This window comes from Silene latifolia, chromosome 7, assembly GCF_048544455.1.
Source record: "Silene latifolia isolate original U9 population chromosome 7, ASM4854445v1, whole genome shotgun sequence".
Taxonomy (NCBI): Eukaryota; Viridiplantae; Streptophyta; class Magnoliopsida; order Caryophyllales; family Caryophyllaceae; genus Silene; species Silene latifolia.
This window is the reverse complement of record NC_133532.1, coordinates 18,760,816-18,780,480: the sequence shown is the minus strand read 5'-3', so window position 1 is coordinate 18,780,480 and position 19,665 is coordinate 18,760,816. Positions and strand designations below refer to the sequence as shown.

General features: G+C 43.8%; 1 protein-coding gene across 1 annotated transcript; it reads right to left on the bottom strand.

The window, feature by feature from the left end:
* Window positions 1-9,530: 9,530 nt before the first annotated feature.
* LOC141589816 (uncharacterized) lies at window positions 9,531-9,965 on the bottom strand. The gene has a single exon (XM_074410439.1). It carries the CDS (start codon window positions 9,963-9,965, stop codon window positions 9,531-9,533), a length of 435 nt encoding a protein of 144 aa, XP_074266540.1.
* Window positions 9,966-19,665: the final 9,700 nt, after the last annotated feature.

Sequence of the window (19,665 nt, the reverse complement as noted above, 5' to 3'; positions counted from 1 at the left end):
TTGATCAGCTGGAACTTGTCGTCGAATAGGCTGTTACAGTGCCTGGTTTGGTGCCCAGTTCTTATGTCCGAGACTACTTTGCGGGGAAGATCCCGGCGCTGGTGGTGATTGATGGGAGAGAGACGGCTTCTCCTCCCTGTACAGCTGAGCAGAGGGCCCGTTTGTGGCTTTGGTGGTTTCTGTCTTCGATCTACCTCGGAGACAAGGGAGAGAGGCTATCGACGAAGCTTCTTCCCTTCCTTTCTGACCTGAGCTCCCTAGGGCGTTGGGACTGGGTCACTGCTGGTTTTGCGGTCCTCATCCGCTTCATGAGGGCCATGGTTCGTCCGGAGTTGATGGAGAAGGGGACTTCTCTTGGTGCTGTCGGCCCTGGACTACTGCTGGAGATATGAACCTTCATTTAGACTAAAATCAATTCCTTTCCTTATCAAATTACGAAAGATCGTTATTGACTATCTCGCTTTACAGGCGTGGGTGTACTCCTACTTTCCGAGCCTCTCGCCCAAGAGGACGGGGCCACTGGAGAAGGCCTAATCTGTCGTGAGTGATTGTGTGATGTGTCGAACGAGGAGCAAGCGTTCCTCTCACGATGTGTACCGGTGGGATGTGAACGCTCTTCAGCTGGACAGCGTGAGCATCTCACTTCTATTCATTTTGCTTCTTCATTACTTCTTAACCGATCATAATAATGATTCCTTGTTTGTCTCGTACCAGTGGGGAGGCTCAGAGGGAGGCTGACTTGGCTGGCGTTGGTGGTGACGCCCTCCTTCTTCCTGGTGAGGACTACTCGGCATTCCTCTACGGGAGGTTGGCGTACTGGCCGGTTGTGGTGAACATTTTACTCTCCTTTATTCTTGATTTTGAGAATACGATGAAAGATCATCGATTAATGAGGAACATTTGACTTTGCAGGAGGTTGAGGCGGCGGGCATCAAGCCCCCAGAGTACCCCAAGACCCTTGAGTACACTGACGTGACCGGGAGGACGACGATCTCCGAGCTGCGTGACTTTGACGTGGCTGTGACGGATACTGGCCTGGATGATTGGCAGCATCTGATTCGGAGGGTGAGCCTCTAATGATGTTTGTGTAAGAACATATTTGATTGAACTTATTCAATTATTGAGAACTTCTTTTTGAAAATGCAGGTTGCGCCGTCTCGGTTTGTGGCGTTATGGAGGGTGGCCAACCGGCTGCGAGCTACTGCCGTCGAGGCACTTGTCGGTGGTCGAGGTCGTCAGGCATGAACCTTTCGTCTATTTCATTTTTGAATTTTGATTTTTCAACTTTTCTTGTAATTGCTTGAAATGATTGACATGAGTCAATTTTGCTGTTTGCAGGGGGATCGTGAGTTGGAGCGAGAGTTGGCCCTGTCTCGGGAGGAGACAGCTCGCTTGTTGAGGGAGCTTGAGGCTCACGACGCCGAGGTTGCTGCTCTCGCGGCATGAGTTGCGGAGCTAGAGGGCGACCGGCAGTAGTTTTGTCTTGTTGTTGTTTGTTTTGCACATTTGTACATTTTTTGACCTACATTTTGGACTTTTGGATTTTGGTTGGGGCTCGAGCCCCCAGTTTGTTGTACATTTCCCTTTTTTGGTTATATATATGATGGCCTGAGTGCCTTTGCTGCTTGGTTGCGTTGCTTGTATCTGCAGGTTAGCTTTGAACAGGATTGGTAGATGACGGTTTATGCCGTCATGCTGCCGAAATTTACATAGAAATTACGTAGAACATACATTTGTATATGCATATGGCCTAAATTAGCGCAAAACGAATGACTCAAAAGTGCAAAAAATGCAAAAGAAAGTGCCGAAAATGCAAAAAATTTGCCGAAAATGACCGGACGGTAGGGTTACCCCTAAAAAAATGAGAAAAATATAAACCTATAAGTTAGAAAATGAAATGGTTACAAAAGAACAAAGATAAAAGAAATATATATAAGTTTTGAAGTAAATTAAAATGAAAATTATTTCCTAAAATGAAAATATACAAGTGTGTTAAAATGACAAAAATGCTGATATTGCCTCGAAATGCATGCCCGCGGATTTAGGAAACACGAAATATGGCAATTTTCGCGTATTTACCAAAATAATAACTCGTAGGAATAGGAAATTATTTGCCAAGGAATTTAGGAAAGATCAAACGTGGAAAATCACAGAAACCTTGCTGAGGAAGAGGCGCAGCACGAGCTGCGTCCCTTTGAAGAGGCGCAGCAGGTGCTGCGCCTGTTCCCAGGCGTGTCTGTTCTGGCAGATTTTAGGAAAACGGAGTTTAGTATAAATAGAGACGTTGATAGAGGTTTTATTCACACAATTCTTCCGTCTCTTCTTCGTCTTATTACATAAAACTCTCAATATAATCACTCATCATGAATACTTTGGAGATTTGCCTAAAAGAGTGGACCAATGAATTTTCCAACATGAAGAAGCACGACATGGGCGCTTATAATTTTGGATCATTGTTGAGTTTGAAGCTTATCAAGGTTGTCAAACCATTCTTAGATGCATGTCTTGATTATTGGGACCCGAACTATCATGTTTTTGCGTTCCCCGGAGGCGACATTTGCCCATTTCCTGAAGAAATTGCTGCGATCGGTGGGACCCAGAACACTTGCCTGCCATTCCTTCTATTTAGCAAGGGTATAAGAGCAAATTTAGAGACTTGATTGGATTGACAAGGCTCGAGGTGGACCGTTTAGTGACCTCGAAAGGGGTGCGAATGTTGGACTTCATTGACCGATTCATTAACAGGGCCGACCCCACCGTTTCTTATGTTGCTAGGTGAAGGGCATTCGGATTTTGTTTGTTGCATGTATATGTCCTTCAAGGGCATGTTAATGAAGACTTGAGAGGTGACCCCCGTCTCCTGGGCCTAGTTGAGCAAATGGAGCTGCGCAGGAGCCCAGCTTGTTTATGCTTAGGAGAGATCCTATTGGGCTTGGATAATAGGAGAGCAAATCGCGACCTACCGTACTTGGGAAGTCCCGTTATCTTGCAGGTAAAAGAACATTTTTTTCTCTTTTTTTTCTTTTCTTTTTTTTTTCTTTTTTTTTTGTCTTTTTTTTCTTTTTTTTTGTCTTTCTTTTTTTTCGTTTTTCTTTTTTTGTTCTAATACCTGCTTTTGGTAGGTTTGGCATATGGAGCGTCTTCGATTGATCGAGCCCCCAGTACATGTTCCTTCTTATCATGCTCGTTCGATTGCAATGAGGACCAGGCTTTACATGGTGGACTTCACCCGAGTTTGCAATTATTGGGAGAACAAATTGAAGAGTGATGATGGCCCCTTGATTAGGTGGATTGTACCATGGTGGCACCTCAAATATGTCACTGGAGTGTCTTCCTTGGATCCTACTCGATCTGTGCGCATTCCTGGCTTGGAATTCATGGTATGCATCTTCCCGGAAAGGCCGATGAGATAGGTTGGACTAAAGCAGACAATCCCGAAGCTTGACACCGTCCCGCAGACTGTCGTGGCGCTTACTACTGAGAGCCGAAGGGAGTGGGCCATTAAATGGGCTCAAAGAAATGTATGGTTCTTGAACTCTTCTGTTAGTGCCTTATGGGTGTCGGATTCCTATCTGCGATGGAGGAAGGCTACTACTTCTGAGGAGCGCGAGAGATTGAGGAAGCGGGAACCTGTTGACTACAAGGTGCGCGAGGTGGAAAACGAGAAAGAGAAGCATCTGACTGAGGGAGATGAGGAAGCCGCGTTTCGAATTGTTCATCCTTCGAAGAAACCGAAGACCTCTCCTGTCGTGGACAAAGTGACTGACAAGAATGGGAAGGCTAGGCCTCGAGAAAGACCGTTGGTGATTAGGTCCGAAGTGGCGCAAGAGCGTCCGGCTCGAGGTCGCGACAAGAAGTACGACAAAAATGTCAAGGGCAAAGGGAAAATGGAGGAATAGCCCAAGTCTTTATTATTATTTATTATTATTATTATTGTAATAAGAAGGTGGGTTTTTTAGAATCCTAGCCTATTTTTATTTTTATTATGTAGCATATTATTATTATTAGAAAATGAATGAAATAAAAAAGGTTAGTTGGTTATGAAACCGTTGTGATTTTTCTATTTATTATTCTTGTCGAATTCCAAATGCAATGCAAATGTCCTTCTATTTACATTTTGAAATTAACAGGTTGTATCCTGTGAACGATTGTCTACGTATTCATTAAGAAAATGAAATCAAACCCTTGCGCGTAGTTCGAGTAAATGTAAAAGAATAATTGTTCTAAGCAAGAGCTTGTAATGAACTTTTAGAAAATAAGCATGAGCTTTTTGCTTATTCTTAAGGTTCAGTTTAGTTTATTCGATGATATGAGGATGACAAATTTGTCAAAATGTAAGAGCAGAGTGACATTAGCTTATTTCAGCTTGGCCAGGGGCCGTTTATTTAGTGCCACAAGAGCGACACGTGAGGTTACGCGAGTCGCGTTTTTGTTCCTATTCTAAGCATAATACCGCTTTAGTTAGTCGAGGTTTGTTGGGTTGGAAAATTCATTCCCAACTAGGTCTGTGATTCTAACCGCACCCCCTGGAAGTATGGACTTGACTAGAAATGGCCCGGCCCAATTAGGTTTGAATTTTTCCCGTGGATCGACAGGTAAAAGAGCTCTAACCGACTTGAGTACTAAGTCTCCTTCCTTGATGTTTCTTGGCTTAACCCTTTTGTTGAAAGCTCGTTTGATACGTGCTTGATATGTTTGGACATTATGCAAGGTGCGTAGCCTACGTTCATCCAGGAGGATGCGTTCTTCATATCTATCCCTCTTCCAATTGGCTTCCGGGATTTGACTTTCGAGTAAGATACGCAAGGATGGTATTTCTAACTCGACTGGTTGTACAGCTTCCATGCCGTAGGTCAAATAGAAAGGTGTGGCCCCAGTGGGCGTCCTAACAGATGTGCGATATCCCCACAAAGTGAAGGGTATCTTGCTTGGCCAATCTCGATAGTTGTCAATCATTTTCTCGAGAATTGTGACAACGTTCTTGTTTGCTGCCTCTACCGCGCCATTAGTCTGTGGTCTATATGGCGAAGAGTGGTGATGCCTGATTTTGTACTTGGCTAGCAATTGCTCAGTCTCGGCTTGGAAATGTGATCCATTATCACTAATGATCTCATGTGGGCAACCGTATCGACAGATGATGTTGTTTTGTATGAACTTTGCCACGTTTTTAGCCGTGAGACTAGTGTAGGAAGCCGCTTCTACCCAGTTGGTGAAATAGTCGATTGCCACTAGGATGAAACAGTGACCTCCTGTTCCGGCTGGGGTTATCTTCCCGATTATATCAATTCCCCAGGCAGAAAATGGCCAAGGAGATGTCATTGTATAGAGCAATGAAGGAGGGACATGTTGTACATTCCCGAAGATTTGGCAGTTGTGGCAATGTCTTACACACTTGATGCAATCGGATTCCATCGTGGTCCAGTAATACCCCAAACGTGTGATTTTCTTTGCCATCATGGGCCCACTCATGTGTGGACCACATTCTCCATCATAGACTTCTTCCATCACCTTCCATGCCTGTGAATGATCAAGGCAACGTAGGATTACACCAAGAGGTGTTCTTTTGTATAACTCTCCTTGCATGAGAACGTATTGGGAAGCTAGTAGGCGTATAGCACGTTGTCCCCTTTTGTCCATATTGGGTGGATATGTACCGTTGAGCTTGAAATTTAAGATTGCTTGGAACCATGGTTCCTGTGTGATTTCCTCTTCATCGGTGATTTGGTGGACGTAAGCTGGCTCTGACCGTCGTTCGATGCATAAAAATATTTCCACCATGTCATCTGGCATATTAATCAAAGATGCGAGTTTTGCAAGAGCATCTGCAAATTGATTTTCTTTCCGAGGTAGGTGTAGATAGGTCACGTGATCAAAGAATTATGCCACTTGGTCTATTCTGGCTTGATAGGGTGCTAGGCTTTCGCTTCGGAATTTCCAAGATCCCGTAACTTGATTGATGATCAGGGATGAATCCCCATGTACTCGAAGGTTTTTAATGTCTAAGCTCACTGCCACTTGTAGTCCAATGAGACAAGCTTCGTATTCTGCAGCATTATTTGTCACCTCGAAGTCGAGTTTGACAGAGATTGGTGTATGCTCACCTTCAGGAGAAATGAGCAACACTCCTATTCCAAATCCTCTTAAGTTTGACGCTTCATCAAAGTAAAGGTCCCAGGAGTCTACATCGGTTTGGAGTATATCCTCATCTGGAAATGACCAAGTATCTATTGTTTGTGCATCATTGATGGGATTTTATGCGAAGAATTTGGCAACGGCGCGCCCTTTTATAACTTTCAGAGGCACGTATTTGAGGTCGAACTCTGAGAGCATCAAAGTCCATCTTGCTAGGCGTCTGTTGAGGACGGGTTTTTCGAAGAGGTATTTGACTGGATCCATTTTGGAGTATATTTTGACGGAGTAGCTAAGCATGTAATGGCGTAGCTTCTTCGTTTCCCACACAAGAGCGAGGCATGTCTTTTCGAGTTGTGAATATTTGCACTCGTACTCCAAGAACTTCTTACTAAGGTAGTAGATAGCCCTTTCTTCCTTTCCTACGGTTTGAGCTAGCATGGCACCCATGGCTGTTTCGGTTACTGTGAGATATAAACCAAGAGGTTGATCTCTTTGAGGCGGCATGAGCACTGGTGGTTTAGCCAATATCTCCTTGATTCGGTCAAATGCCTTTTGACAGTCATCATCCCACATGGTGTGATCCGTTTTCTTGAGCTGCTTGAAGATAGGTTCACAAATCATGGTGAGTTTCGATATGAATCGACTTATATACTGCACTTTCCCCAGGAATCCTCTGACTTCCTTTTCTGTTTGAGGTTGTGGCATTTCGATCAGAGCCTTGATTTTGGAAGGGTCTATTTCTATACCTCGTTGGCTAACGACGTATCCCAGGAGTTTGCCGGATGTTACTCCGAATGAGCACTTCTGAGGATTGAGTCTCATGTTGTATTTTCGTAACCTTGCGAAAAATTTGTGAAGGTTCGCAATGTGCCCTTCTCTGTCCTTGGACTTGACAATCATGTCGTCTACGTATACCTCAACTTCTTTGTGCATCATGTCATGTAGGAGTGTGGTTGCGGTGCGTTGATATGTAGCTCCGTTGTTGATTAACCCAAACGGCATGACCGTATAGCAATAGGTTCCCCATTGAGTGACAAAGGCGGTCTTATGCATGTCTTCTATGGCCATCTTGATTTGGTTATAACCCGCATAGCCATCCATGATGGATAGTAACGCGTGGTCTGCGGTATTGTCCACCAATATGTCGATATGTGGTAGAGGAAAGTCATCTTTAGGACTTGCTTTGTTTAAGTCCCTAAAATCAACACAAACACGGATTCTCCCATCCTTTTTGGGTACAGGTACTATGTTGGCTACCCAGTCAGAATACTCGGAAACTTTGATGAACCCGGCTTTGAATTTCTTATCGACTTCTTCCTTAATCTTGAGAGCCCATTCTGTTCTCATTCGACAAAGCTTCTTTTTCACAGGCTTGAAGCCTGGCTTAATTGGGATTCTATGTTCGGCGATATCCCTGTCGATCCCTGGCATGTCTTTGTAGGACAAAGCGAAGACGTCTTTGAACTCATGTAGGAGGTCTATGAAATTGGCCCTTTCGGTAGAGCTCAAGGTAGTCCCTATCCTAAGTTCTTGGGGTTCTAGTTCGGTTCCTACATTGATGGGTTCGGTGTTCTCTATTACTGGTCCCTCTTCCCCTTCTTGCAGTATTTCTTTGGCTACGTAGGGAGGTATCTCAATTGAGTCTGGGTCTTGGTCATCCTCAGTATCATCGTAAACAGAATTGCACTCAAGATAACACAAAGAGTAAGAAGAACCTGATTTATTCATATTAAAGTTTGAGAAAAGTTGAAACAAAGAAGCCATCTGATCTGTGTTCAGTGGCGGTAAAGGGACAGTTGTTGGGACATTTCCCGAACTACTGTTACTATTCGAGGCTAAGCTAGGAGAAACAAAGGTAATGGGGATGACGACAGAAGGAGACTCCTTAGTGACTTCTCTAGACTCCGACTTTGACTCCGACTCTGACTCTGACTCGAATTCATCGTCTTCTGGTTCTCCTTTGAACATCTCTCCTTCTCCAGTGGTGAGCTTGAAGAGTCTTCCTTGATTGTTGGTCCACTTGATTGATTTTCTCCATCCTTTCCGCTGATTCGCGTTTGTTTATGTGATTAACGCGGTAGGGTTGAAGTGATCGTCTTGAAGTATCATGGTAATGATCTCATCCTGCGAGGCCCTGACAAATCGATCTTCTCCAAATAATAGGATAACAGCTTGTTCGTCTAAGCAAGGTGCTTGACGAGTTTTGACGGTAGGAACCGTTTATGGAGGAATGAAATAGCAATCGTGAAAGATCTCGATTCCGGCTAGCTTCCTTTCGAGATAGTGCCAAGGTTCGGGAAATCCGTGAAAGAGTTCTAGATTTCCTTCCTTAACGAAGTATCCATTTAGGGTAGGGAGATAGGGTCACATTTGGACTCCTACGTACTTACGGTTTTGAACTTGAGCAAGCATCTCGAGAACTTCCTCTTTAGTGGGTTTGTACCCTAGCCAAGTGGTATCCTCTTTGAGTTGCCTTCCTTGTAGGGTGCGAAGGTATTTCTTAGGATAGGGTTCAAAGGCATTCCAGGGAAGTATCCCTGGGATTTGAGTATGTGGTTGACCACCAAGTTGGAGTAGGGATCGTAGTATAAGGGTGCCAATTCACTTTCTATGACACTTATGCTTTGGAAGCCCCCAAGCTCATATACTGGATCTGCAAGGACTTGATTATTCGACTTCTTTTCGATTATTGCCTTGATGGGTGACGAAGTGATCGTCACCACTTTGCCATTTAGTGGGATCTTGATCTTTTGATGAAGGGTGGATGTTACCGCTTTGGAAGCGTGAATCCGAGGTCTTCCTAGAAGTATGTTGAAGGAAGCTTCAATGTCCACTATTTGGAAGTTAACCTTTCGCTCAATTGGCCCTGTGGCTATGGTTAGGTTAACGAGTCCTACTACCCTTCGTCGTGTACCATCATATGCGCGAATATCTTGATTGGTAGGGGTTCAATCCGACTCTTTCATGCCTAATTTGTATGCCGTTTTGAGGGGTATGACGTTGACTGCGGAGCCATCATCAACCAAGGTCATTGGCACATTCTTCTTTAGACAAATGACGGTGATGTAAAGAGCCAAGTTGTGACTAGCACCAAAAGGTGGCAAATCTTCGTCTGAGAAAGTAATAGGATTACTTAGCTTCGGTGATTCTTGGAAGACCAAGTTGACTACATCTTCGGGTGTGGAGTTATGTGCTACATTTAGTTTGGCCAAAGCTTGCAGTAAAGCTTGGCGATGTGGGAATGAGCTTGCTACTAGTTGCCAGACTGAAAGATCAGCCTTTGTCTTCTGTAATTGCTTGAGCAAATGATCAGTGGAGTCATCTTTTTTTTTTGGTAGAATGTTAGTTCTCATTAAGCACAATCAAACTATTACAATCTAAATAATTAGTGGATATACCTACAAGCAGGCAATCCAACTTTTGTCACTAGGATTACTAATTCCATTACACTTTTGCACCTTGTGCCTGATACTACACTTAACTTGCTGCACTACCACAGACGGCCTATGCAGGAAACCTTCTATTCTGGCTTGATTCCGTTGCTGCCAAACCAAATAGTAGACAGCCATTATAGCACACAAGCAAATGTTCTTTTTCATTGGGGTCCAGTTCCTTTTACCAACCCAGATGATACCATTGCCACAAGGAGGAGGTATACATAACCAGACACAAACATCTTTCATCACCTCCCTAGTATAGTTGCACAACTGAAATAAATGGCCAACAGTTTCCTGTGCAGAGTTGCAGATACAACATAACGCATCAGAGGAGATGCCATACTTACAGAGTTTCTCCTTCACCTTGAGAGCATTCCTAAGTAGCAGTGGAGTCATCTTTGTTATCATTTGGTGTGACAACGGTGGTTGGACCGTTTTGAGTAGTGCTTTGATATGGACGCCCCGAACGAGTTAGGTGGTCCACATCTTGGTCTTCACCATTTTGGACTATTTCCTTGACAAGGGATTGTTCAATGAGATACTCGTCTTTATCGTCATCGGCCCATACTCCATTTATTGTAGCTAGTTCCCTCCTTCTCATGATTTCGTCTTCTAATTGCGTGATTTGGTCAATTAGTTTATCAACCACGGTGACTATTTCTTGCATAGTAGCATTTTGAGAGAAAGTTAGTGGCGCGTGTTCTTTAGGTGTCGCATTGGGGTCGTGTAAAGTTGTCACTATGTTTTCCAATTCCCAAACTTGCCTATCCACACTCCTTGCCCATGCGATGAAGTCGGCGATGGTAGGGGAAATGGTAGAGTGGAATCCTTCATTCTCGATCGCGTGAATCTCATCTTCAATTGGAGAAATGAGGTGTGAACAATCTAAGGTATATTCTTCACTTGTGATCACTAGAATCCCAAGAGGGTTCCGAGCGTTGTTGGGTTTGCCTCCCGGCAGTATTGGTAGTCGACCATCCTCAATCATGTCTTGAAGCACATTTTTCAACTTGTAGCATTTTTCTGTGTCATGCCCCTTACCCCTATGGTATTCACAGTATGAGTTCTCATCCCAGAACTTGGATTTCTTTTCGGGTTCGGGAGTAGGTCCTATGGGTTGGAGTTTGCCTTGCTTCATTAACCTCTTTAGAGCATTGGAGTAAGTGTCCCCAAAATTTGTGAATTTCCTTGGTGGGGAACTCTTCTTGGATGGCTCAAGATGGTTAACTTCATCGGTCTTGCTAGTGGAGCCGTAAGAACGACTCGTTGAGCCTTGATATCCTCGACCTACCGTTTTGGACAAGAGCCCTTTACGGATGTCATCTTCAATCCTCGTTCCTAGTATGGTTAAGTCCTTGAAGGTTTTGATGTTTTGGTACCTCAAATGATTGGCATAGATGGGTTTAAGATTATCCACGAACTTCTCCACAAGGGTAGCCTCATCCGGGCGTTCAACTAGTTGAGTACTAGTCTTCCTCCACCTACTTAGGAAGTCGGTGAATCCTTCTTTGTCATTTTGGGTAAGAACCTCCAAAGTGCGCATGTTAACTTGGATCTCAGCATTATCCGCATATTGCTTAGAAAACTCGATTGCGGCATCTTTCCAAGTACCGATCTTCTTGTGTTCTAAAGAGTAGAACCATTGCTTTGGGATGGTGTCAAGAGATGAAGGAAAGATCCTTAAGAACATCTCGGGTTTGATGCCTTTGATAGACATGTAATCCTTGAAGGCACAGATGTGGTTCAAAGGGTTTTCGTGCCCCTTGAATTTAGGGATATCTGACACGGCTATCGTGTACCCTGTCAAAGATAAAACCTAACATTCTCAACTAAAATGTAGTAGAGGCAGTCGAGTATCGAATCCACAGGGAGGCGGTGCAATTATCAGTTGCCTAATTCTAATCTTATGGTAACAAATGGGGGTTGTTTGAATTGGTTGCTAAACTACGAGATTTAAAAGAAGAGAAATAATGTAAAGAGCAGTAAAAGCAAGGAAATAAGTTTAAACTATCAAGAGAGAAGGGACATGTCGGGAATTCGGTTCACTACGGTAGTCTAGTGACTCAGCTGTAAATGACTCAGACGAATTAATGTAAGACGGATGTTGAAAGGTCCTTTCGGTCCACTTTCTATCCTAAATTACCACTAACTTAACTTTCATTCTCATTAGGGTAGTCTACTGTTCATAACAGGCCTATTTAGTCCAATCTTTCGATCTAGGATTAATTTTAGCCAGATTAAAGGATGACATAGAAGCGTGCACTCAACTAAGTCGAATAAATACAACTAAATTGCTATGGTGACAGGGTCTCACAATTAATTCATCTAATTCATTCACTACATCGTCACATTTCTACCGCAGATCCCCTAATCCCACATGAAAGGGGTTTAGCTACTCATATCGCTAATTAAACTAACAACAATTAAATTCCCAGCAATAAACATTATGAAATAAACAATAAATTGCAAAAAAGAGAAATTAGGGCAGAAGAAATAATGAGACAAACAAAGAATTAAAGCAAACAAAAGGTTAATTATTATTAAAGGAAGAGAAGGAATTACAATCAATGCGAATCCGGCGTAGAGAACAATCGAATCCGAGCAATAATAATCCCAAAACAAGGTTACAGTGGAGAAGGATGAAGTACGCAGTAAAAGTTTTATGTAAACTGACTAAGATAAAAGCTAGATAGTCCTAATGACCTAGTAAAGCGTGCTTAAATAGCAAAGCAAATAAGTTTAGCGAAATAAACATTCACACGGGATGATTAAAGCCCATAACCATCAGAACCACTCGATCGAGTGGATTAAAACCACTCGATCGACCAAATCCTCAGCCAAAATTACTCGATCGACCAGAAAATCACTCGATCGAGTAGATGGTCTTTCTGCAAGCTAAGGATCGAGTACAAAAGTGCTCGATCGACCATCTTGGGATGTAGAAACCACTCGATCGAGTGGAAAAACTGTTCGATCGAGTGCTTCATCTTCATTTCAGCTCAAGTCCGCCACCGAATGCCTCGTAATGCGTGCAACGACGCATTCAAATGCAGTATCTCACTCTGGGACAATCCCGTCTCCTCTAAATGCATGCAAAAAGGACGAAAAAGAGTAAGATTCCACTACTTCCGCGATCATTCCTACAAAAAGGACAAAATGCACCAAAGTAGCCAATTCGGGGCAAAATACCATAAAAACAGTATAAATATGCATAGAAATACGTGCTGAAATAGGCTAAAATGAGTATACATTAGGCACGTATCAAATCTCCCCAAACTAAACTAATGGAACGGAAATGATAACTCTGTGCTAGCTTAACTTGTCTACTTGAACCAATTTAATGCAACAAAAACTAACAGTTAAAGCTAAGCAGTCAATATGCAAACGAGTTATGAGTTGTTCAGAAATATAGCCATCCTATCGACCTTGCAAGACCAACAAAATCGGACTCTCTTGTGGTCACTCTTCTCTCATGAAGCAAAGAGTGAATGTTATATGTAAAAGAGAGAAGAGAAGACAGTCACTCACCTAACTGCAACCTACATAGCATGCATGCAACAAAGATGAAAGACAATTCAAGTACTAATGCACACACTCCAACCAAAAATGTCCGTCACAGCCGAGGGCTTACAAATAGTTTTGGAAAAGTGAGGTTCAGGTGAGAAAAGGCAAAACATGTTATGGAAATGTGGAGGTAAAAGCGTCAAGCTAGTTCCTAACAGGACCATAATGAAACCATCCGAATCTCAACTGACTGAAAAATCAACCACAAGTGCCCTTCATTTGGCACAAAACTCACTAAACTCAAACACACTCTCCTCAAAAATATAGAATAAGAAAAGAGGAGTCAGACGGTCAAAAACAGCACCGTCTGAAATAACTAACTGAAACAAACAAACTTTTTTTTTTTCTCAAACTTTCTTTCTTTTTCTTCCCGATTCACGTTCAGCTTTTCTCATTTTTTTTTCCTTTTTTTTCTTTTCACTTTCACGTTTTTTTTTCTTCTTTTTCATTTTCTTTCTTTCAATTCTTTTTTTTTTCTTTTCCCCCTTCCTCTATTTTCCAACAACTCGAATCAAAGAGATACGGACCAAACTGCAATGGGAACAACATACTACAAAAGAACATACTAACTAGCTTGACTAGGCAGGCTTAGTTTGGGATGTAGCTAATGGGTCCAAAAGGCAAATTTGGTTAATGTGGAGCTAAATGGGTGAAAAATATAAGGAAAGGGAAATTTGCAAGCACCTCCCTGCATGTGACACCAACCACAAACCCGAATATGTGCATTTGACTCGAAATTGAATGTCATAAAAGTGCAAAAGAGACAAACATGCTATGCAAGGAGTACTACTCTCAATTCCTATGTAAACCGGTCATGAACGTCACCAGTTGTAAGGCTCTAAAACTCAGAATTTTTAAGTAGTTTGCCAATTTATCAGGTCAAGTCTAAACAGTCAGCTATATTTGAACATAAACTCGTAGACTATGCATATGACAAAGCTAATAACTATCAACAAAAGTGCAAGGCTCAAGCAAAAAGACAAGTTATAGTGCAATTTCATCACGGAAATCGACCGTTCCGACTCAACCTATATACAAAAATAAACGTGAATTTTTTGAATTTTTTAAAATTTTCTAATTTTTTTTAAGGGAATAAACAACAATGCAAACTGAAAAATAAACGTGAATGCAAAACAAATGCAAATGCAGACTCAAAAGGATGCAATATCCTCCCCAAACCAAAACGGACAACGCCCTCGTTGTCCTCCAGCATACATCAGCAGTTATATACAGGGGAAAGGGAATATACAACCAACAAAATAAAAACAATATAAATAAAGGAGACAAAATAAAAGAGTAAGAGATACATACAAAATACGAACTTCCCCAAACCAGCCAGAAAACTGGGGAAGTGAGTAGACCAGTAGCTACTCGTCGTCGTCGTCACTGCTCTCACGGCCAACCTCCGCCCTGTACTCCGGGTCTCTCTCCTCCTCTCTCCTCCTCCGCTCCTCCGCTCCTCAGCGCGAGCTCTCTCCACTGCCACCTCTGGGTCCTCCTCCTCCTCCTCCTCCTCCTCCTCCTCCTTGGACACTGGGTACCCCTCAGGTGGGTACCGGAAGAAGGAAGGGTGTGGCCAACCCTCCGGGATCGGTCTGTGTCGCCGCAAGTGGTACTCGTACAGAGGGTGTAAGGCAAGAGCCATGTCCCTCTCCATACGAGCCTGACGCGCTGCAACCTCAAGCAACAAATCGTAAACTGCGCCTCCTTGGTCCAGGACCGCGGGCGCCACAAAAGGAGGAAGTGGTACGAAAGTAGCCGGTAAGACTGGCTCAGTCTGTGTCTGGTCAATGGGAGTGGGAGTGGTAGTAGTAGTGGGAGTAGGGGTCGGATCGGGAGTAGCCGTGGAAGGCTAGGTACTCCCTGAAGGTGTAGACCCGTCTCTGGTCTCAAGCCGCCGCTTCTTGGCGGCGGGTGCAGTGGGAGTAGGTCGGAGTGGAAGGTGAAGGTCAGGCAGTGGTGGTAGACGGTGGCCCTTTGCAACAATGGGCAAGGGCTCAAGACGGGGGAGAGTCTGACAGGGTAAGTCAACAGACAAGGAGCCGTCTATCTTCCAAGTCTGGTAGTCTGGGGTAAGCCAATGCTGAGAGAGCATGGCGTCCAGACTCAGTAGCCTCTCTCCAGCGAGGTACTGCAAGTCACGAGGCCAAACGGGGAAAAGGCGACGGGCAAGAATGGTGGCTATGCCACCGCATGCAATGGTTCCCGTCTCCTTCAGCACCTGGCTCTGAAGGTACTGGGCGGTCAAGTAAGCTATGTTGAGGGTAAAAGGATCCTCACAGTCAACGTTCAGGTAACCGCCCAGGATGGAGAGCTCGGTGTCGGTCATGTTGTTCGGCTCCTTTCGGCCGAAGATAGTGCTCCCCATCAGTCTAAGGAAAACACGGACATGGGGTAGGTGGACCTGATGGAGCTTTTGCTCTTGAAAGGTGGTCTGGGCCAGACACCGCCAAAGCTGACGGTGGACCCTCCTAGGTGGGGCAGTCAAGCCCGTAGAGGAAAGGTCAAGTAAACTACCAAATTCCCCTAAAGTCCTCTGAAAGGCCCGGTTAAACAACCGGAAGGACACTGAAAGACTATCGGGGTCAACCTCGTATGCCCCGGGGGAGAAGGTAAAAGAGCTGAGAAACTCAAGGCTCAGCTCTAAAAAGGTACGGCCCCTCATAGTGATGAGTCCGGCCATCCCCGTGTCCCGTAGTAAAGTACAGACCGACTCGTAAATGCCGAGTCTCGTAAGCGCCGATTCCTTTAGAAATCGGGAAGGAACATGCACACAACGAAGCAGGTCATGAAATTTCGTATGATGTAAAGCGTTAACGAAAAGTACCTGCGGGTAATCTGGATGAGGGTCGAGGGAGGTGTCACCTCGAACCGTAATAGTGCCAGAAGTAGAAACAGAAGCGGAAGCAGCATCTGTAGAAGTGCTAGGAGCGGAAGTAGAGGTAACAGGAGCTGGCGTAGCTCGAGACTGTCTACGACCCCGGCCTCTGGAACTCAAAGCGAGAAGCTCGTGAAGCGGCGATGTGAGGAACCAGTGGCTGCTGGAAGCAAGGCTGATTGCTTTGGCGAGTCCGCCACAGTGTAAAAGTAGAAGGCGGTGCGGAGGTAGTGGCTGCTGTGGTCACCACTGAAGAAGAACTAGCAGCGGTGCTAGCGGAGGTGGTGACCGTAGAAGAAGTGGCGACTGAATCGAGCTAGCAAACAGCTAGGCTGGAGCAAAAACTGTCCCTGCAGCTGAAACTAGGAACACAGGGGCTGCAGTGGTGACTAAAGTGGAGACAGTGGCAACAGCAGGGGCCACTGTCTCACTCAAGGACGGGCTAGAAGTGGTACTAGTAGAAGGTAAAGTACTAGACTCCATCCTGTAATCAAAGCAAGGGGTATGATAAGAAAACAACTGCTAACCGTGGCTAAAACAGCATGTAAAACCAGCATGTGGCAGCATGTGAATCCCCTACAAGTCGAAAAATTCGACTTTACAACATAGAATTCCAACAATCCTCAAACAAGTTTGAATTACAGCATATAATGGCGATAGGGGACGGGAAAAGCAGTTAACAACAGCAGCACATAAGTAATACTGAGGTTAACTAAAGCAATGAAGCATATAAACCGTCTGACAGTCAAAAAAATTCGACTGAGGTAGCCCTAATCGCGAGATTTTTGCACAAAATTCGAATGGAAGCATGTTAGGCATCGACAGGGTGTGATAACAGTCTAAAACAGCAGCAATTAAGCGATAAAGAAGCTAATTTAGACAGATTACAGCAGTAATAACCAAGTGACAGTCGAAAATTCGACAGTCCTGCACCCATATCGCAAAAATTTCATGTAGAATTCGAATTAAGCATGCAAAACAGCGAGGAAGGGGAATTATGATCATCAAGCAAGCTAATTAAGAGCATACAAACACAATCAAGTCGAAAAATTCGACTAAACATGGATTTTCGAAACCCTAGAAACCATTTACCTCATAACAATTCGAAAAAACGAAATTAAGATGCATAGAGGAAGGAAGAAACACTTACTTGATGATAAAAAACCTACAATATGCAATTAATCTTCAATAAACAAGCAAAAGTAGCAATTTTTCGAGCTAAAAACCGCAAACCCTAACCTTCCTTTAAAACCGTGCAAACGAACACAAATTAAGGGAGAAATATGGGGCTTTGACAGATTAGAATGCAAACAATGGAATGTAGGAAGCGAATTTGGGGATTAGGCACGAAAAATTGGGGATTTGGGGAGGTTTGTGTCGCAAATTAGGGTGTTAGACGAAAAATTAGGGAATGAAATGAATTAGAAACAAAAATAAGAGTTTAAGGCAAAAACTCCCTGCGTCCTATTCATTTTCACTCGATCGAGTGATTTAAAACCACTCGATCGAGCACTTTTATGCTCCAGTTGCTCGATTGAGTAGAATTCTACTCAATCGAGAAGTCGCCCTTTTTGTTTTACTCGATCGATTTTAAGAAGTGCTCGATCGACCAATTTTTCACTCGATCGAGTACAAAAAGTACTCGATCGAGGACTTTTCTCGCGTAAGCTCTTGAATTTCGTCTTTTCTTCCTCGGAATGCGTAAAACTTCCCCAAACCTGCATAAAAACACACGCAAGAGTATCCCAACATACCAAATACGCATAAGAACAGTCTATAGTCTTACGTCTACGCTAAAAACTGTCTAAAACTAATTGTCCTAATAAAAGCAATAAAACAAATTCAACGGAAATTCAAAAATTATTTATTACAAAGTGTTACACGGGGCATTTCCCCGTTCAATTCCCAATGCAATTCAGTAGCCCCTCGGTGGGCTCCTGACTGGAGGACGTCATCTCAGCAACATTGACCGTCCTCTTCAACTTCCATGAGCATGAATTAACATTTGAAACGGTAGGAGGGGAGTAGTTCGCATCTACATAAGCACGAACCTTCCTCGTCCTTGCTCCTTTATCACCAGCTGTAGCGTCATCATCTCCAATCTGATCGACTTTAATTGCACCATTTCCTTTGACAACTCCTTTATTGCTTTCATCTGTACTTGCAGCAAGGAAAACAGACGAACTTTCCTCCTTTTTGCTCTCAGTCTGAGGCGGAGGGTTAACAATAGCAGCACAATTCTTCAAATTTGCATCTGGAGTATCAATAATAGGATCAATATAAGAGAGAGCATTGCAAGGCTGGGCTTGCATGAGAGCTCTCCGGAACTTGGACTGATGAAAAATCAGCTCCTCATCCCCTACCTGGAAAGTCAAAGTCTTCCCCCCGACGTCTATAATCGCACGGGTCAGAGACAAAAATGGTCTCCCTAAAATGATAGGGGTGTGTGCATCTTCGGGGATGTCTAAGGCAACAAAATCAACGGGAATAAAGAACTTCCCGATCTGAACAGGTACGTCTTCTATTATACCTAATGGCCGTGATAAACTACGGTCGGCCATCTGGACAGTCATGTAGGTGCAACTCAGCTTTGTCAAACCAAATCTCTTAGCCAAAGACAATGGTAAGACACTCACGTTAGCGCCTAGATCGCATAACGCGTTACCAATCAATTGGATACCGATATGACAAGGGATCGAAAAACTACCCGGATCTGACTGCTTAGGAGGTAACGTATTTTGAAATAGGGCTGACCCCACCTCAGTCAAAGCTACGGTCTCACTATCACTAATAGTCCTCTTACGCGATAAAATTTCTTTCATAAACTTAAGATAAGAGGGTACCTTTGTCAGCAACTCAGTGAACGGCACAGTGATTTCCAAGCTTTTCAGAAGTTCGACAAATTTGCCGAATTGTTGATTGGCTTTAGTATTTTGCAGCCGCCTCGGGAAGGGAACCGTGATTGGTATCTCGAGTCCCTTGTTTCTCGCTTCCAATGTTTCTTCCGGTGCAAGTTCTGTATCCTTAGGACGCTTCTTACCTCTCGAACGAGGTCTTTCCGGTGATTCCTCGCTTAATCGAGCACTAGCAGGCTCTCGAATAAGCTTCCCGTCATCGAAACTACTCGATCGACCAAATTCCTCATTCGATCGAGCAGTTTCCTCATCAATATCAGTCGATCGAGTGAAATTTTCACTCGATCGAGCGGCTCAATTTACTTTCACTCGATCGAGTAGAATAACTACTCGATCGACCAGTCTGCTCTTCCTGTTCACTCGATCGAGTGGAAAAACCACTCGATCGAGCACTTTCATCTCCAGTTCTGCTCGATCGACCACCTGTAATCAGTCGATCGAGCACTTGCTTTGCCGTGAGCTTATTTTCTTCAACAGAACATTGTTCACCATCAGTTTTATCCTTCCTCGGGTCTGATTTCAACACTTCCGGTCCCTCATAAGAAAGACCGCTTCTCAAATTTATCAGATTTACCGTCTCATGTGGATTTTTCTCATTTTGAGTCGGTACATGACCCTTCTTTCTCGAGGATTGATTCACGGCTAGTTGGGCAACTTGAGTCTCAAGTGCCTTAATGGACGCGTCCTTTTGTTGATTTTGTTGATCACTCAGCTGCAATTGCTTTGTAATGGATTTCAA

Coding starts and splice junctions, on each gene's coding strand:
- LOC141589816 (XM_074410439.1), bottom strand. CDS start 9,965: ATGACTCCACTGCTACTTAGGAATGCTCTCAAGGTGAAGGAGAAACTC.